Raw genomic sequence first — 18,924 nt, 5'->3', positions numbered from 1 at the left:
TGGGTGCATGATGATCCAGCCACGGCCATCCTAGGTTGCCCCAGAATTGGCTTCCAGGTCAGCTTGTCCATGAGTCTGTGACTTTACCCAGGTCCCTAACCTCAGTGCCTCTCAGTGGGATAACATGGAAAGCAGTATGAAAGAAGGTTGGAAAATACACACTGTGATCCAGGTACATGTGTCCTCTTTGCTGAGTTCCTGTCTCTATCCCGAGGTCTCTGCCTACATTGTCTCCTTTGATTCTCACAAAAGCCCCATAGAAACTATGATTGCCCCATTTTACAGAGGAGAAAACTAAGACATGGAGAGATCAAATAATGTCGCTTGGGGCTAGAGCCTGGATTCAAAGCCATGCTTTCTGTCTTCAAAGGCAATACTCTTAATTTCTACTAGCCTGTAGGAACCATTTGTATTTGCATGAAATTCTATATTTTTTTTTATCTCTCTTACGTCCCTAACCTCAGTGCCTCTCAGTGGGATAACATGGAAAGCAGTATGAAAGAAGGTTGGAAAATACACACTGTGATCCAGGTACATGTGTCCTCTTTGCTGAGTTCCTGTCTCTATCCCGAGGTCTCTGCCTACATTGTCTCCTTTGATTCTCACAAAAGCCCCATAGAAACTATGATTGCCCCATTTTACAGAGGAGAAAACTAAGACATGGAGAGATCAAATAATGTCGCTTGGGGCTAGAGCCTGGATTCAAAGCCACGCTTTCTGTCTTCAAAGGCAACACTCTTAATTTCTACTAGCCTGTAGGAACCATTTGTATTTGCATGAAATTCTATATTTTTTTTATCTCTCTTGCTCCCTCCCTCCCTCTCTCTGTGTGTGTGTGTGTGTGTGTGTGTGTGTGTGTGTGTGTGTAAGAGACAGAATCTTGAGAAAGAGTCCCTTTATTTCCATTTGCTTTTAAGGTTCTATGTTTTAAGTCAATTAAAACATGTAGGGTTTAAGAATTAAATAAATCTAAAAGTGGCTGTTGCTAATAGCATTACCAGATAGAATGAATACAAATCTGTCAAGACGAAGTTCAAGTTTTGAGTTCTGAGTGGGTCAGAGAAGATAGTGGGGTATGTAGTAAATAAGAATATACAAAAACCAGCTGGGTGTGACTCAGTGGCGCACATAGGAGGCAGCCAATCAATGATTCCCTCTTATCTCTCCCGTCCTCTCTGAAATATATGTATATACATATATATGAATATATAAAAAAGATATTTTTTCTATTTAACTAAATCAGTTTATTTTTTATTTCCATTTGCTTTTAAGGTTCTATGTTTTAAGTCAATTAAAACATGTAGGGTTTAAGAATTAAATAAATCTAAAAGTGGCTGTTGCTAATAGCATTACCAGATAGAATGAATACAAATCTGTCAAGACGAAGTTCAAGTTTTGAGTTCTGAGTGGGTCAAAGAAGATAGTGGGGTATATAGTAAATAAGAATATACAAAAACCAGCTGGGTGTGACTCAGTAGGGCACGTAGGAGGCAGCAAATCAATGATTCCTTCTTATCATTGATGTTTCTATCTCTCTCTCCCGTCCGCTCTGAAATATATGTATATACATATATGTGAATATATAAAAAAGATCTTTTTCTATTTAACTAAATCAGATTATTTGCCTTTTTCTCTTTTAAGGGATGGGAGAGACATGGTGGGTTCTGTTACAAAATTGACACAGTACTTCGAAACTTTGACCACGCCGCCAGTGGGTATTACTGTCCTCCTGCACTTGTGACCATTACAAACAGGTAACATAGAAACTTCATGTCAGAAACATGACTGTGCTTTGACGTGAGGGCCCTTGGAAAGATAAAATCTAGCCATAATAAGTAACTGATCAAAATCTAAGTGTACTATACAATAGAGTATTAAATTATTGGTTGAGATGAATTTAAGTCATAGGATGTTACTCCTCAATTGATTTTTGAGTAATTTAAGGTGACTTTTTACTTTCCATAAAGATTTATCTATTATCTAGCTTTGCTAATATATTTAGTTGCATTTAGATTTTATCTTCTGTTTGTAATAGAAAATAAATATGCTAGTTAGCATTAATTTTTTAAAAATTTAATGTGTATGAGTCACGTGTTTTTGTTTTTTTTCTTAGAACAAAAGTAAGTATAACTAAACTGTGGAGGTTTCAAATATTCAAATGCTTGCCCACGTGAGGGCCCTTGGAAAGATAAAATCTAGCCATAATAAGTAACTGATCAAAATCTAAGTGTACTATACAATAGAGTATTAAATTATTGGTTGAGATGAATTTAAGTCATAGGATGTTACTCCTCAATTGATTTTTGAGTAAATTAAGGTGACTTTTTACTTTCCATAAAGATTTATCAAGTATCTAGCTTTGCTAATATATTCAGTTGCATTTAGATTTTATCTTCTCTTTGTAATAGAAAAATAAATATTCTAGTTAGCATTAATTTTTTAAAAATTTAATGTGTGTGAGTCACGTGTGTTTTTTCTTAGAACAAAAGTAAGTATAACTAAACTGTGGGGGTTTCAAATATTCAAATGCTTGCCCATTAAGTCTTAGATCTGTTTGTTTAGAGTTAGACACCTCAGTGCACAGGTGTCTTCTCCATGCTAACAGAGAAACTGTGCTCTTTTGACACTCTGTACAATTCACAGTGTGCTACGATGTGTCACAGAGAATAAATGCACCAAAGGCAGAAGTGGCCTCAATGTCACTATCGTATCAGAAGGACAGTGAGGGCTGCGAAACTGACTCCTCCCTGCTGCAGACAAAAGTAGTTCCATGAAAAAACTATAGCACCTGCAAAGCAAGTCACTTTCTTTTTTACCCAGGCAGGCATTGCCTTTAAACACCCGTGAGCGCTGCTGGGTGACTTGGTTAGAGCATTGTCTGGTATACCAGAAAGGTTGTGAGTTCATTTCCTGGTCAGGGCACATACCTAGGTTGCGGATTCGATCCTTGGTTGAGGTGTGAATGGGAGGCAACTGTTTCTCTCTCTCTCCCTCTACTGCCTCTCCCTCCCTTTCCCCCTCCTTTCCTCTCTCTCTAAAATAAAAATGTATTCTTGGGTGAGGATTTAAAAATTTTTTAAATACCCATGAATATCAGAAAATAGGACAATGGTTTCATTGGCAAAATAAATTGCCTGGTGAAACAATTTATGCTCAGGAGATGCTTCCTGTGGAGGATAGCTCTGCCTTTGATGAGCTAGTGTTGTTTTTAGTTCTACCTTTCTCCTTCCCAGGCCGGGAAAAAGCCTTTATCCTCAATTTGTTAATTCCCTAAAAAGGTTTTAAGAGTACCTTGGATTGGAAGTCTTCCAGTCAGAGTCAACATAGGACTTTATTCAGGGGCCTGACCAAAAAACTATGCTCTTTTGTTAATTACTTTTTAATTAATGATGTTTTCACTGAAGAAAATAAGTATAATTGTCTGACCCTTTTTAAATGTCTTATTCTTTCTCTCTGTGTGTGTGTGTGTATGTGTGTGTAATGTTTATTGAGTGCCTGTCATATACTTGGTACTGTGTTAACTATTTTTCATGTTATCTGACTTTGTTAAAATCCAATAGTCAAGAGTTTGTTAGAAAATTACTTATTAGTGGGTGGGGAGTGAGGGAGGAGGTGGGATGGGAACTGGGTGGAGGGGAGTTATGGGGGAAAAAAGAGGAACAAATGTAATAATCTGAACAATAAAAATTTTTTAAAAAATTTAAAAAAAAGAAGGACAGTGAGGGCTGCGAAACTGACTCCTCCCTGCTGCAGACAAAAGTAGTTCCATGAAAAAACTATAGCACCTGCAAAGCAAGTCACTTTCTTTTTTTACCCAGGCAGGCATTGCCTTTAAAATACCCATGAGCGCTGGCTGAGTGACTAGGTTAGAACATTGTCTGGTATACCAGAAAGGTTATGAGTTCATTTCCTGGTTAGGGCACATACCTAGGTTGCGGGTTCGATCCTCGGTTGGGGTGTGAATGGGAGGCAACTGTTTCTCTCTCCTTTCCTCTCCTGCCTCTCCCTCCCTTTCCCCCTCCTTTCCTCTCTCTCTAAAATAAAAATGTATCCTTGGGTAAGGATTAAAAATTTTTTAAATACTCATGAATACCAGAAAATAGGACAATGGTTTCGTTGGCAAAATAAATTGCCTGGTGAAGCATTTTATGCTCAGGAGACGCTTCCTGTGGAGGATAGCTCTACCTTTGATGAGCTAGTGTTGTTCTTAGTTCTACCTTTCTCCTTCCCAGGCTGGAAAAGAGCCTTTATTCTTAATTTGTTAATCCTCTCAAAGGTTTCAAGAGTACCTTGGGTTGGAAGTCAACAGAGGACTTTATTCGGGGACCTGACCAAAAAACTATGTTCTTTTGTTAATTATTTTTTAATTAATGATGTTTTCACTGAAGAAAATAAGTCTAATTGTCTGACCTTTTTTAAATGTCTTATTCTTTCTTTGTGAGTGTATGTGCGTGTGTGTGTGTGTGTGTGTGTGTGTAATGTTTATTGAGTGCCTGTCATATACTTGGTACTGTGTTAACTATTTTTCATATGTTATCTGACTTTGTAAAAATTCAATAGTCAAGAGTTTATTAGAAGCTTATTTATTGAATACCTATTTTGTGAGAGGCACCATATTGGCAGGTTGTAGCAAATAAAGAAAAGGCGTGGTGTAATCGTCGGTGCTACTTGCAGGCCAGCAGCTGAAGAAATAGAAAATAGGTATATAAAACAAGTAAAGAATGTAGGATAACACCATAAATGGATAAACTCGAAGTGACATTACAGATTACCCATAGTGCCAAAGTGAGCCAGGGTAAGGCAGGTCTGTTAGAGTTCGAGTGCTCCGTTTTCTAAACACCTTTGGGGACTTTCATACAAATGATAGAAAGTGTTTAGAAAAATACTACTGTTTTATTTCCCCCAGAGCTGAATATAAGAGTATGCTGTGAATATTTTAAAATTTTTCTTTGATTAACTGTATTTAGTAGCCAGTGCTAATGTGGGGTCCAACTCTAAAGCAGAAGTATGGCACAGGTAAGCTTGTTTTTGTCTCAGCCTTAACCTCCGAGGCCCCCCAGGTGACCTTGTGCTGGCGTGCTACTCAGCCCCCAGCCAACCTCCCCGCCTTACCACAGGTTCACCCCAGTGAGTCTGTCCCAGGCAGGTAACATACAGGTGCACTGCTCTGTAAACATGTCTACATCCAAAGCAGTGATTCCAACATGGGACATGCAGGGTGAGGGAAGGAAGGGCCTCATACTCCTGAACTTTATTCATTCAGACCCCAACAGCTAAGATATAAAAGCCTACACAGCACGGCTCTTTGAGTGACAATACATGTTCAGATATTTTTCAATAGCAAAATTTGTCTGAGAAGGTTTGGCAATGGAAAGTCCCTCCAGATCCAGGAGTGTCCACTAGCAGCCTGGGTAATCATCTTCTTCTATTACTGATTTCCCTTTGAGTTAAGGCACTCCTGTCACTCACCAGTACCCAAGCTTGTAGTTGCTAATTGATTTTCCACTCTTCTGCACAACTGAGCGACAGGTTTGATAGCCACAATTAGAGCCACCTGCTACAAATTACTTCTTTCTTTTGTTATCCGGTAACTGCTCCTGATCTAGAACTTTTAACACTTTGTGGAATAAGAAGGAAAGAAAAACAGACCCCTATTGCTGAATAGCAGAATTTTATTTGCTTGTTAACTGTTACCAAAATTTTTAAAGTCTGGCCACTTTGTTTCCTGACAGAGCATGAATGCAGAGCTTGCGTTCCAAAGTTACCATGGATAATTGCCTAAATGCATGTGTATCTAAATCTTGAATCAATCAGTCATGGAATATTTGGTACAAAATAATCCAAATGCCATTCAATTTTATGAATTTTGCCAAAAGTGAGAAATCCTGCAATATATCATTTTCTCCTAAGTTTAAATGTGCTTTATTTTCAAGCGTATTTACAGCTCTGTTATTTTTCTGCAACCACTTTATGTATCTCCCAGACATATTTACAGTTAACTTTTTTTATTGTGGTAAAATATACATAACGTAAAAGTTATAATTTTAACAATTTCCAAGTGTGCAGTTCAGTGGCATTCACTACAGTCATATTATTGTGCAATCATCACCATCATCCATCTTCAGAACATTTTTATCTTCCCAAACTGAATTCTGTACCCATTAAACAATAACTCTCCATTCTCACTGGCCCTTAGCCTCTGGCTACCACCATCCTATTTCTCTTTCTGAGGTTGACTACCCTAGGTAAGTAGAATCACTCAGTAGTTGTCCTTTTGTGCCTGGCTTATTGCCCTTAGCCTAATATCCTGCAAGTTAATCCTTCTTGGAGCATGTGTTAGAATTTCCTTCCTTTTAAGGCTGGATAATATTCTATAGTAAGGATACACCACATTTTGTTTATCCATTCATCCATCAATAGACATAAGATGCTTTTACCTTTTGGCTATTGTGAATAATGCTGCTGTGAATATGAATGTACAAATATCTTTTAAATCCCTGCTTTCAATTATTTTGGGTAATATACCCAGAAACTGGGTACATTTTGATTCATATGATGAATTGATTTTTAATTTTTTGAGGAACAGTTATACTCATTTTTAGCTGCACCATTTCACCATTTTAATTCCCACCAGCAGTGCACAAGGGTTCCAATTCCTTTACATCCTGGCCACACTTGTTCTTTTCTGTTCTTTTTTTTTTAATTTAAATTCTTTATTATTGAAAGTATTACATATGTCTCCTTTTTCCCGCATTGACCTCTCCCAGCTGCTCCCACCCCCTGCCACATGGCCTTGCTTCCTACTGTCTGTGTCCATTGGTATTCTTATATGCATGCATACAAGTCCTTTGGTTGCTCTCTTTTCCTCTCCCCACCCCTCCCCTACCTTCCCTCTGAGGTTTGATTGTCTGTTCGATGCTTCTCTGTCTCTATTTTTGTTCATCGACATCTTAATGGGTATGAAGTGATGTTTCACTGTGATTTTGACTTGCATTTTTGTAATAATGGTATTGAGCATCTTCCATGTGCTTATTATCATCTGTATATCTTCTTTAAAGAAATATCTATTCAAGTCCTTTGCCCATTTTTTTTAATTGTTCTCTGTTACTGAGTTGTAGGATTTCTTTAAATATTCTAGGTAGTAATTCCTCATCAGATACATAATTTGCAAATATTTTTTCTATTCTATGGGTTGCCTTTTCACTCTGTTGATAGTGCCCTTTGATGTGCCAAAGTTTTTAAGTCCAACTTATCTAGTTCTTACATGTTATCTTTGCATTTGGTGTCATAGCCAAAAAGTCATTGCCAAATGCAGTGTCATGACATTTTCTCATGTTTTCTTCTAAGAGTTTTTTAGTTTTAGCTCTTACATTTAGGTCTTTGATTCACTTTGAATTAATTTTTATAAATGGTGTAAGACAAGAGTCCAACTTTATTCTTTTGCAAGTGGAAACTTAGTTTCCCCTGAATCCTTGCTGAAAATATTGCCCTTTCCCTTACTGTCTTGGCACCTTGGTCAAAAACCATTTGACCATATACATGAGGGTTTATTTCTGGGTCCTGTATTCTGTTTCATTGGTTTCTATGTCTTTCTTTATGCCAGTACCACACCATTTTGATTACTGTACTTTTTAGTGAGTTTTAAAGTCAGGAAATGTGAGACCTCCAACTTTGTTCTTCTTTTTATCTTTGTTTTTGCTATTCAGAGTCCCTTGAAATTTTATATGAACTTTAAAATGGAGTTTTCTACTTGTGCAATATATATATATATATATCTTGATAGGGATTACATTCAATCTGTAGATTGCTTTGGGTGGTATGTCTATTTTAAGAATAAGTCTTCCAATTAATGGGATGACTTTCCATCTAATTGTGTCTTCTTTAATTTCCTTCAGCAATATGTTGTAGTTTTCAATGTACATACAACTCTTTCATCTCCTTGGTTAGGATTATTCCAAGTATTTCATTCTTTTTGATGCTATTATAAATGGATTTGTTTGTGGTTTTTCTTTTCAGCTTGTTCATTGTTAGTATATAAAAATGCAACTGATTTCTGTGTGTTGACAACTTTACAGAATGTGTTTATTAGTTCTGTTTTTTGTACAATGCAGTTAACTTTCTTTCTAAACCATATTTTAATTACCCCTTTTTAAGTTACACAATAAAAACATTCTCACTGATACAAATTCAAGCAAACCAGAAGAATGTAGACTAAAAAGTGAAAGTGCCCCTTCACCTCTACTATTCTCCCCTCCCAACCAATCCTACTCTGCTCCCCAGAGGTAACTGCCATTAATAGTGTGGTGCTTGCTCCTCTGGGGTTTGTTCTTGTGTATTTTCTACGTCTGTATTTCTCTTCTAGCTTTTTGCAAGAAACAATATTCAAAAACTTAACATTGCTAGTTCTTGAGGAATGCTACCAGAAACTTCTGGCAATAATGATCATGATGTGTGTTTCCCATTTCAAATCTACTGATATTCTATTTCTACTCTTTATTTATATTAGTTCAACAATAGAGTCACTTATTTTAAAATGCCATTTAAAATGTTAATTGTTGTGTTATTGGGAGAAATCCAATTGCAATTACTCAGTTCAAAACTGAGTCCTTTCTAACCCAATCCCATTATGAGGTGTTTGGGTGTGTGTGTTTTTTAATTGAAATAGCTCTCTAGTGAAGCTACTTCCAATGTATTACTTTTTCAATCTCTTTTTTCAAGTAATATAAATGCAATCATTACAGTATTGCTGTTTGCTAAGTACTGTGTTGTTCACAGACAAGAAACATCTTTTTTTCAGCTACATATCACTGGCTAACCTGATGAAAAAATGTAATGTTCAATTAGTGATTTGAGTTAAAAAAAATACCTCCTTTTGAAGTATATACTTTTGAAATGTAAAATGTTTATTTTTAAATAAAAATATTGGTCAATGTATGCAAAAACTGTGTATTGCTATCTTCAAATCCATTTTTTTTCTTGTGATGAGAACTTTTTTTTTCAAATGCATTTTTAAATTAAAATTTAATGTTTAGCAACATGAGCGACAATTTCCTTAAACTGATGGAAGTTTAAGATATATTTTTCTTGCTTACACTAAAAACACACATTTGATTTCTTAACTTTTTAAAGGATCTGATTGGAAAATTAATTTCTTTCTGATTCTAAGAATTATTTTCCTATAAAATTTGATTTTATAAGTAAGTACACACAAGTTAAATATTTTATCATTTGTGTTGCTTTTATAAGAATAACAAAAAAAAATGTTTACTGAATTCCTTAGAGATAACATTTTATCCTGGCTCAATAATAATATAAAACCATGTACATATGGTTATTTTTTGTTCCTTAAATCATGACATTTGTATTAAACAACTTCAGTGAAAACAACCAAAAAAGGCCAGATATCATAAAGCCCTGAATTATTTGCAAATGAGGAATTCTAAAACACAAGGCCAGAAAAGTCTTTAAAAGGTCGTCTGCTCTATTACTGTAAAGGTAGAGGTTTTGCAACCCTTTTAGTGTTTGGAGCCACATAGAGTGGTAAAGATTATAAAACAGTGATGGCGAACCTATGACACGCGTGTCAGAGGTGTCACGCGAACTCATTTTTTTGGTTGATTTTTCTTTGTTAAATGACATTTAAATATATAAAATAAATATCAAAAATATAAGTCTTTGTTTTACTATGGTTGCAAATATCAAAAAATTTCTATATGTGACACAGCACCAGAGTTAAGTTAGGGTTTTTCAAAATGCTGACACGCCGAGCTCAAAAGGTTCGCCATCACTGTTATAAAACGTTCTCTTGTTTCTTTACCAGTTGCAAAACAGACACTCAAGAGATTGCATGCTGTTATCCAGAGTTAATTTCTTAGAATATATGGCTTAAAAGAAAGATCTATTTGCTGAATTTCTTTATTAACAATGCCATCTTCTAAACTAGACTGAGAAAACTAGAATCCTGTTTTGATTTGAAGGTTCTAGGATTTAATGTATGAGAATAATATGCAACTACTTTTTAAAAATATGCTTGCCAATTAAAAAGCGGAAGGTTTCTATTGTTTTAAGCAATGATAAATGGAGATAAAAATAGCAAACCAGAGTGGACTAAATAAATCTACAACCAGCAAGGGACAAAAGCAAAATGTTGTCATGAATAACGATACTAGCGTCCAAGTTCACAGACAATGTTATTTCTCTCCATTATCTGATAGATGTCATGGTACAAGCTAATGGAAGAACCAGCAATGTCCCTTGGGTTCTTAGAACCGGCACAGTGAATGGTGTCCTGGCCACAGCTTCCATGGTGCAGTGCCTTGCTGGCCTCCTAACACAGCAGTTTTAGGCACTGGGCATGTTAATGACGTGACTCAATATTTAGCTTCACCCTCCTTCCTTTTGAAGGACCTTTACAAAAGGTTCTGCCCACTGCAATCTGGTTATAAAAGAACGTTTCTAATTTCAAATGTGTGCTGGTACCTGCAGAAGAAATTTACTAAAGCGTGATGAAAATCCATGTGCTCGGCCAAGATGAGGATCATGGACAACTAAGACCTCTAACTGCTGCTAGTGATGTTCATCAGGCAGTTTAAAATGTTACTCCTTTGTGTCATTTCCCTTGCTCCCCTAGTTCCTTTGAGACTCCTCTATTTTTTTTTTTCTCTTTAGAAGGATGGAACTCCTCTATTCTTAAATGGCCCCATTGCTTTTGCTTCTCTGTGCAAGTTAAGGATGCATGGTCAGGAAAAAACGCAAAATTGGATGAAAAAGTCTAATTTGCTTTCTTGTTAGGTTTCCTGGGTAATTTCATCAGGCCTTTCCTTTCCCGCTGATTCAGCAAGTCTGTCCAAAAATCAGCCCTGTTTGAAATGTTTCTTCAGAACGTTATATGTACTGAAAATAAACTTTTCAAGATAGCTTCCAACTTCGCTTAAAATTTCAATGCTGGTTAAATTTTAACACATCTTTCTTTTACGCAGTCATGTGAAAGCATATAGACAAGTTTCCTAGATTCTGCTTCTGATGCATTTGGTTTGGGTAGGGAGCTTTGCCACCAATCAATGAACACTAACTCATTCAGCTGTTTGGAGGAAATGCTACTGGCTGCACTTCCTTGGGTTCATTTCTCGGGTTTTAAATTTATCTTCAGTGAATTTGCATATCTGAACACATTTGAATAAGTCAAGGACTCCACGTACCTGTGAAAAACTGATTTGGGAGACATAAAATTGCTACTCCAATCTCTGTCTCGTTCTCACCAGGCAAGCGTGCAGTGTGGGTGCATGTGAGCTCTGCTGGCAGATGCTCACCCAGAAAAGCATAATATCCTTCCTTCTCCCCTCTGGCCACCCCTCATCTCATGCACATTATGGGTTGGGGTGTGCTGCATTGGTTGTGATTGCAAAGTAAGGCACATATTGTACCAAAAAATGTATTATTGCTGGCTTCATGGACTTTACCACCTATCCTTCGAAACTGGAGCTAAACTCTAGTCCTTGAAAGAATGAAGCCCTGTCTGTAAGAGTCAAATTCTCCTCATGCATGTATTTCTGGGAATTACACTGACGTTTTGCATTTATGAATGATGTCCAGGGTCTTTGGGTATTTTTCTGCTCCGTGTTCTAAAGAATTCATGAGAAATGTTTATTCTGGTGCCATTCTGTGCACCTTATTACGTTTTAATGGCATTTTTAATTGCCCAGAAACTTCCATTATATAACCATTTCCTTTCCCCCTTTTTAAGGTTTGAACAGGCTTTTATTACCAGTCTGATCAGTAGTGTGGTAAAAACAAAGGACAGTTATTTCTGGATAGCTCTCCAAGACCAGAATGACACAGGAGAATATACCTGGAAGACAGCAGGGCAGATGTCTGAGCCGGTGCGGTACACACACTGGAATGCCCATCAGCCTCGTGAGTAGAGGGGACTGCGACACCACTGTTCCCTCCTGTTTCCTTTGCTCCAAATTATTCCTATCCTTTGATCCACCTCCTGTGATTCTTCCTTAATGTTTTCTTAATGCATAAATCAACTAAAACAATTACCACAGGTCCTCAGGGGGTGACATATGGCCAGTCATTTTTAAAAGTCTAATCCATACGAGTCATTTGACCTGTTCAAGGTGTAATTCATTGCTCAAGGCCGAATGTGCCTTTATTAGCAGAAGTCCAATTTCTCCCTCTTAAGTTCTGTCCAATCATCCCAGGGGCTTAGTCGAGAATAGTTCCTAATACTTCACAGTGAATAGGCACTGTAAATGCCCACCTGTGGGCGCCTTTCATCAGTTCACAATCACGGCCCTGTGACTTGCTGAAGAAGCTTGAGCCATTACTTAGGTAACATTCTTGTTAGTCCATCTCCTCTGTGGACTCTGTGGTATCTTAGCAGGATTCCAGAGTCACAGCTCTCTCAGTTCACTCAGGTGTGCTCAGCTCTGGATCCCAAAGCATGAAACTGTGCCAGGTTAGCCAGTTCCAGAGAAGCTAATGGCTTTAGCCACAATCTATACCCGAACTAGCCCCTGTGGAATAAGCCTAAAGCCCTTGTATTAAGCTTAAGTTACCAACCTAGGCTCAACACCTCTTTCTATTAGTGTGAATTCTTATTTGAGTGACTCGGTCCCTTTCTTGCTTATGGATCTGAGTCAGGGCTTTTCCAATAGACATAGGCAGTAGGTTATCTCTAGATTTGTATCTGGAGGAAATGGGTTAGCGACTTCAGGTTCTTCCCTGAGGAAAGATAAATACTGTTATAATAATAACTATGATATCAAATATTAGTCAAAGGGCTAAATATACTAAAGATGGAGATTATCAGAATGGATAAAAAAAAATACACAACTATATGTTGTCTACAAGAAACCCATTTTAAATATAAAGGCACATATATTAGATGTAAAAGGGTAAAGAAATGCTAACATTAATCAAAAGAGGCAGAAATAGCTGTATTAATTTCAGACAGAACAGATTTCAGAATAAGGAAAGTTTTCAGTGATAAAAGGGACATTACATAATGATAAAAGAGTCGGTACTCTAAGACAAAACGATCTTTAATGTGTTTCCACCTAACAACCGAGTGACAAAATACAGGAAGGAAAACTGATAGAACTGCAAGGAGAAATAGATAAATCTATTACTATAGTCATAGACTTTAACACTCCTCTACGAGAAATGGACAGATCCAGCAGGCAGAAAATCAGTAAGGACCAAGTTGAACTCAACAGCACCATCAATCAACTAGATATAATTGACATCTATAGATTATAACATACAGCAACAGCAGATTACACATTCTCTTCAAACTCACATGGAACATTCACCAAGACATACCACATTTGGGCCATAAAACAAACCTTTCCAACTTTAAAAAGAATAGAAATCATACACTTTTTGCTCTTAGACCACAGTGGAATTAAAGTACACATCAATAGCAGAAAGATAGCTGGAAAATCTCCAAATACTTGGAGATTAAATTGTACACTTCTAAATAACACATGGGTCAAAAAAACAAATTTTAAGAGAAATTTTAAAATATTTTAAACTAAGTGAAAATGAAAATACAATTTATTAAAATTTGTGAGGTGCAGAGAAAACAGTGTATAGAGCAGTGGTTCTCAACCTTCCTAATGCCGCAACCCTTTAATACAGTTCCTCATGTTGTGGTGACCCCCAATTTCATTGTTACAAATTGAACATAATTAAAGCGTAGTGATTAATCACAAAAACAATATGTAATTATATATGTGTTTTCCGATGGTCTTAGGCGACCCCTGTGAAAGGGTCGTTCGACCCCCAAAGGGGTCGCGACCCACAGGTTGAGAACCACTGGTGTAGAGGGAAATTTAGCATTGAATGCATATATTAGAAAAGAAAGATCAAAGCAATAAACTAAACTTTCACTTTAGGAAACTAGAAAAAAGAAGAGCAAATTAAATGCAAAGTATTCAGGAAAAAAGAATTACAGCTTAATCAATGGCATTGAAACTAGAAAATCAGTAAAACCAAAAGCTGATTCTTTGAAAATATTAATGAAATTGAGAAGCCCCTAATCAGGCTCACTAAATAAGAAGAGAGATGACACAAATATTATAAATAAAAGAGGGGACATGACTACAGATTCCATGGACATTAAAAAGGTAATAAGAAATATTATATACAACTTAGACCTTATACCCTTTACAGAAATTAACTCAAACTGGATTATAGACCTAAATACAACATGCAAAGCTATAACACTTCCAGAGGAAAGCAAATAAAAAAAAACCTAGATGACCTTGGGTATGCAAAGACTTTTTAGATACAACAACAAAGTCACAATGCATGAAATAAATAATTGATGAGCTGGACTTCATTAAAACTAAAAATTTCTGTTTGATAAAAATAATATCAAGAAAATGAGAATACAAGCCACACACTAGGAGAAAGTATTTGCTGAAACCACATTTGATAAAAGACTGTTATCCAAAATATAGAAGGAACTCTTAAAACTCAACAAGAAAATAAAGAACCCAATTTAAAAATGGACAAAAGGCCTAAGTTAAAGAAGATATATAGATAGCAAGTAAGCATATGAAAATGTTTAACATATGTCATTAGGAAATTGCAAATCAAAACAATGATATATCACTGCACACCTATTAGAAGGACCAAAATCCAAAACACTGACCACACAAAATGCTGATGAGGATGTGGAGCAACAGGAATATCTCACACATTGCTGGTGGGAATGCAAACTGGTTCAGCCACTTTCTTTTTATTTTTGCATATGTTTTATTTTTTGAATTTATCTTTTTTGTTTAAAGTATTATAGATGTCCCTCTTTTTCCCCAGTAACCCCCTTCACCCCTCCACCCATCCCCAGGCCTTCACCAAACTATTGTCTGTGCCCGTGGGTTATGCATATATGCATATAAGCTCTTTGGTTAATCTCTTTCCCACCCCCCAACCCCTACCGCTTCCCTCTGAGATTCATTAGTCTGTTCCATGGTACAGCCACTTTTTGAAGAGTTTGTCAGTTTCACACTCCTTGGTATTTACCCAAATGAACTGGAAACAGGCTCACACTAAAAACAACACATGGATTGCCAAAACTGATAAGCAAGCAAGACATCCTTCAGTAGGCGAGTGGATAATTAAACTGTGGTACGTCCGGACAATGGCATGCTATTCAGTGCTAAAAAGAAATGAGCTATCAAGCAATGAAAAGAAATGAAGGAAACTTAAATGCATATTGCTAAGGGGGAAAAGCCAATCTGAAAAGGCTACATACTGTGTGATTTCAACCATATGACATTCTGGAAAAGGCAAAACTATAGGACCATTAAAAGATGAGTGGTTGCCAGGGGTTAGTGGGAAGGGACAGATGGTGGACATATGTCTTTATATTTTTGTTCAGACCCATAGAATGTTCAACACCAAGAGTGAACCCTGATTTAAACTGTGGACTTTGGGTGATAATGGTGTGTCAATATAGGTTTATGGATTTTAACAGATATACCATTGTGGTATGGGATGTCAATAGGGGGTGGTTTGTGTATGTGGGGGCAAGGGGCATAAATAAAGTTGTACTTGCCACTGTTTTCCTGTGAACTTAAAATACTCTCAAATATATAGCTTATTATTGTTTTATAAAACTTTATTTTTTAAAGATGTATGCCAGATGAAGTTAAGACAAGATGTTTTTGAGTGTGTACGCATCAGTTTAGAAAATTTATATAGAAACTGGTGACTTTGCATAGCTCTAAACAAGAAACATCCCAGTCCACTTAATAGACAACCTTCTCATTCTACAGACCTATGAATAGTATTAAAATGCAGAGATTAATAAAGTTCCATGTCATACTTTTACTGAAGAAAAAAAAAAGCTCGGGTATCATTTCTAATATACTTTGGAATTTAAGAATGTCTATACCTGTCAAAATAAATTAATACATTTTGAGTAGACAAAATTCTTGGTTTTTAATGTTACCTTCCTTGGGGCATATTTGGATGTCTAAAAGCTGGAACTGAAGCAGAGCTCCTTGTCATTCATGAGTTTCTGCTATAATTTGAGTGGCACTACTTTTTTTCTCTTTTCCCTGAAGCAAAAATAATACCATGATGCTCAGTTTGGCAGCTCCTGCTGATTGACACTGAGTAAATTGTCTCTGAATAAGATGAAAATGTAAATCCTTTTTGGAAGAAAATAGCAATATAAGAGCCCCTGTGTTTCCTTTTTTCTTTTAAATTGCAGCTTGCAGAAACACCATCCTAAATAATTTTTCCTTCCTGTCACACACACACACACACACACACACACACACACACACACTCCTTAGCTTAGTCCCCATGTCAAAATCTTAATCCAGCCCTATAAATTGACCCCTGAATAGGAAGCCTGCAGCCTTTCTATAAACCCAACCAAGATTCTCTCCTATGTCAGATTATCAAAATAGTCGATCTGTAGTGGAATCACAGTTGTGCCACTTTTTCAATTTTGCGCCATGTTCTCCATGTAGTATAATGACCCACCATATACCCATCACCCGGTGTCATCAACTCTCAACTCATGGTCCATCTTGTTTCACCTATATCCCCACCCACTCCTCTCACTTTCCATATTGTTTCATAGCAAATCTCGGGGGTTATATTGTTTCATCCATAAATATTTTAGTATTATCTCTAAAAGATAAAGACTTCTTTTTAAAAAAAATGAATATAATACAATTATCATACCTAAAAGTAATTAACTACAATTCATAACAAATCTTAAGTGTTCAAATTTTTAAAGGACCCATAAATATTATATAATGTATTTTACAGTTTGTTTGAATTGGGATTCTGGAAACTTTCACATATTGCAATTGGTTGATAAGTCTCCTAAAATCCCTTTTAATCTCTAGGTTTCCCTCTTCCTTGGCTCTGCCTCTTACTTTTGTATTTGTTGATGCCTAGATCCATTGATCCATGAAGGGTTTTTTCATTGGTAGCTGGTGGAGGGAATACAGTTTTATAAAGGTGTCATTTCTTTCAATCAATATTTTTGTTACTTTGTGACACAGTTTTCACAAGAAAGACAGAATAAATGCTTAATTCCTTCCCTTTACTAGTTTTTTAAATGATTATTTGTTTATAAGCATCCTGCAACAGTAGTGACTAGTTTTTTCATTGATTTCTGAGAGGAAGGGAGAGGGAGAGTGATAGAAACATCAATGATGAGCGAGAATCATTGATCGGCTGCCTCCTGCATGCCCCACACTGGGGATTGAGCCCGAAACCCAGGCATGTGCCCTTGACCATTATCAAACCCAGGACCCTTCAGTCCACAGGCCGATGCTCTATCCATTGAGCAAAACCAGCTAGAGTAGTGACCAGTTTTTTAAGCATTACCATGAAGTAAGGGTTTTAAATATGTTTGATATGTTTTAATCCACTGCAATTGTTATATTTTTTTAATGAAAATGAAAATCTCAAGCACTACCTCCTGAGTCCTTTTAATATAACATTGGTAGTCTTCGTGCTATCTTGCTATCTGGTCTGACAAGATGTAGATTGCTGATCTGGATCTAGAAACATCCATTTCATCAAGGAACCCTGGTTCATCTTAATGGGAAATGGTATTATTTCAGTATCGCAATCCACCCATAGGAGTGCTCACTGCTTGTTGGTTTGTGATGAAATAATTCTCAAGTTCAAACTGATATTTTCAACTTGAATTCAGGACTACAAGGGTTTTTGATTAACCTGTTTTATGTATGCATTTCTTTTCTTTGATGCCAAAATTCCCTGTTCTCAAAGCACTAGGAAATTCTGAGGTTTTTATTAAAACAAACAACAGCAACAAAGAGACTCTGTGGTAGTTGGTATTTTGAGAGAAGTAACTATTCAGAAAACAGTTTTGAGCCTTATTAACTAGTGCCATTAATTAAAGGGAAAATGACAAATAGGGCCTTTCTCATTTAGGGGGATGCTAATGCATTGAAACTAAAATGGACTTTGGACTTTGATTAAAGATTCAATGTAAATGGAGGCTGCTCACTAGTGAAAGAAAACAAATAAGTCCATACTAGCTAGGACATTCAAAAATGCTTTCCCAAGTTACATGGAGTTTCATAGATGTCTGTACATCTATGTAACCCTTTGAAATCACTATTTTGCATCCATCCCAAACCCAGGCTCTGTGACAACGGCTTTGTGTTTCTAGATCTAGATGCCCCTGCAGAACAGGCATATTGTGCACGTAGGATAACACCAGGGCACATTTACCCCAACTGTCCCAAGTCAGGGGAAATCTGCCAGTGACAAGGAAAATGGGTCCCAGTAAAGGAAGGCTGATCTGTTTTCTTGCTCAGAGAGAGGAGTAGTAAAAAGCATGCCCAATCAGCCGATAGATAGGCCAATCCACTATAAGGTTCCTCAGAAGTCTGAAACAACTACCACATAAGTGACAACAAGCTCAATCTGAGCACCCTTTGGTGCTTTATATAATTACTAGAGGCCTGGTGCATGAATTCGTGCACCAGTGGAGTCCCTTAGCCTGGCCTGTAGGATTAGGCCAAAACCGGCTCTCCAACATCTCCCAAAGGATCCCGGATTGTGAGAGGACACAGGCTAGGCTGAGGGAACCCACCAGTGCATGATCAGGGCCGGGGAGGGAAGCAGGAGGTTGGCCAGCCTGGGAGGGACCGCGGGAGGGCTCCCAGGTGTGTCCAGCTCATCTTGCTCAGTCCTGATCAGCTGGACCCCAGCAGCAAGCTAACCTACTGGTCAGAGCGTCTGCCCCCTGGTGGTCAGTGCATGTCATAGTGAGCAGTTGAGTAGCCTTAGCATATCATTAGCATATTATGCTTTGATTTGTTGAACGGCCAACTGGATGACCAGATACTTAGCATATTAGGCTTTTATTATATAAGACTAGAGGCCCGGTGCACAAAAATTTGTGCACTG

The 18,924-nt window shown here is 37.1% G+C and overlaps 1 protein-coding gene across 2 annotated transcripts in view; it reads left to right on the top strand.

Moving 5' to 3' along the window:
• Positions 1-18,924, top strand: part of PLA2R1 (phospholipase A2 receptor 1, 180kDa) — a 108,957-nt gene that overhangs the window by 48,292 nt on the left and 41,741 nt on the right. For both annotated transcript variants that reach the window (XM_005859355.2, XM_014534112.1), the window contains 2 exons: positions 1,642-1,754; positions 11,744-11,913. In XM_005859355.2, the coding sequence (XP_005859417.1) occupies positions 1,642-1,754; positions 11,744-11,913 (283 nt within the window). The remainder of the gene's footprint in view (positions 1-1,641; positions 1,755-11,743; positions 11,914-18,924) is intronic.

This window comes from Myotis brandtii, unplaced genomic scaffold, assembly GCF_000412655.1.
Source record: "Myotis brandtii unplaced genomic scaffold, ASM41265v1 scaffold125, whole genome shotgun sequence".
Taxonomy (NCBI): Eukaryota; Metazoa; Chordata; class Mammalia; order Chiroptera; family Vespertilionidae; genus Myotis; species Myotis brandtii.
The sequence above is the reverse complement of the archived record's forward strand: the minus strand, read 5'-3'. Positions and strand labels throughout refer to the sequence as shown.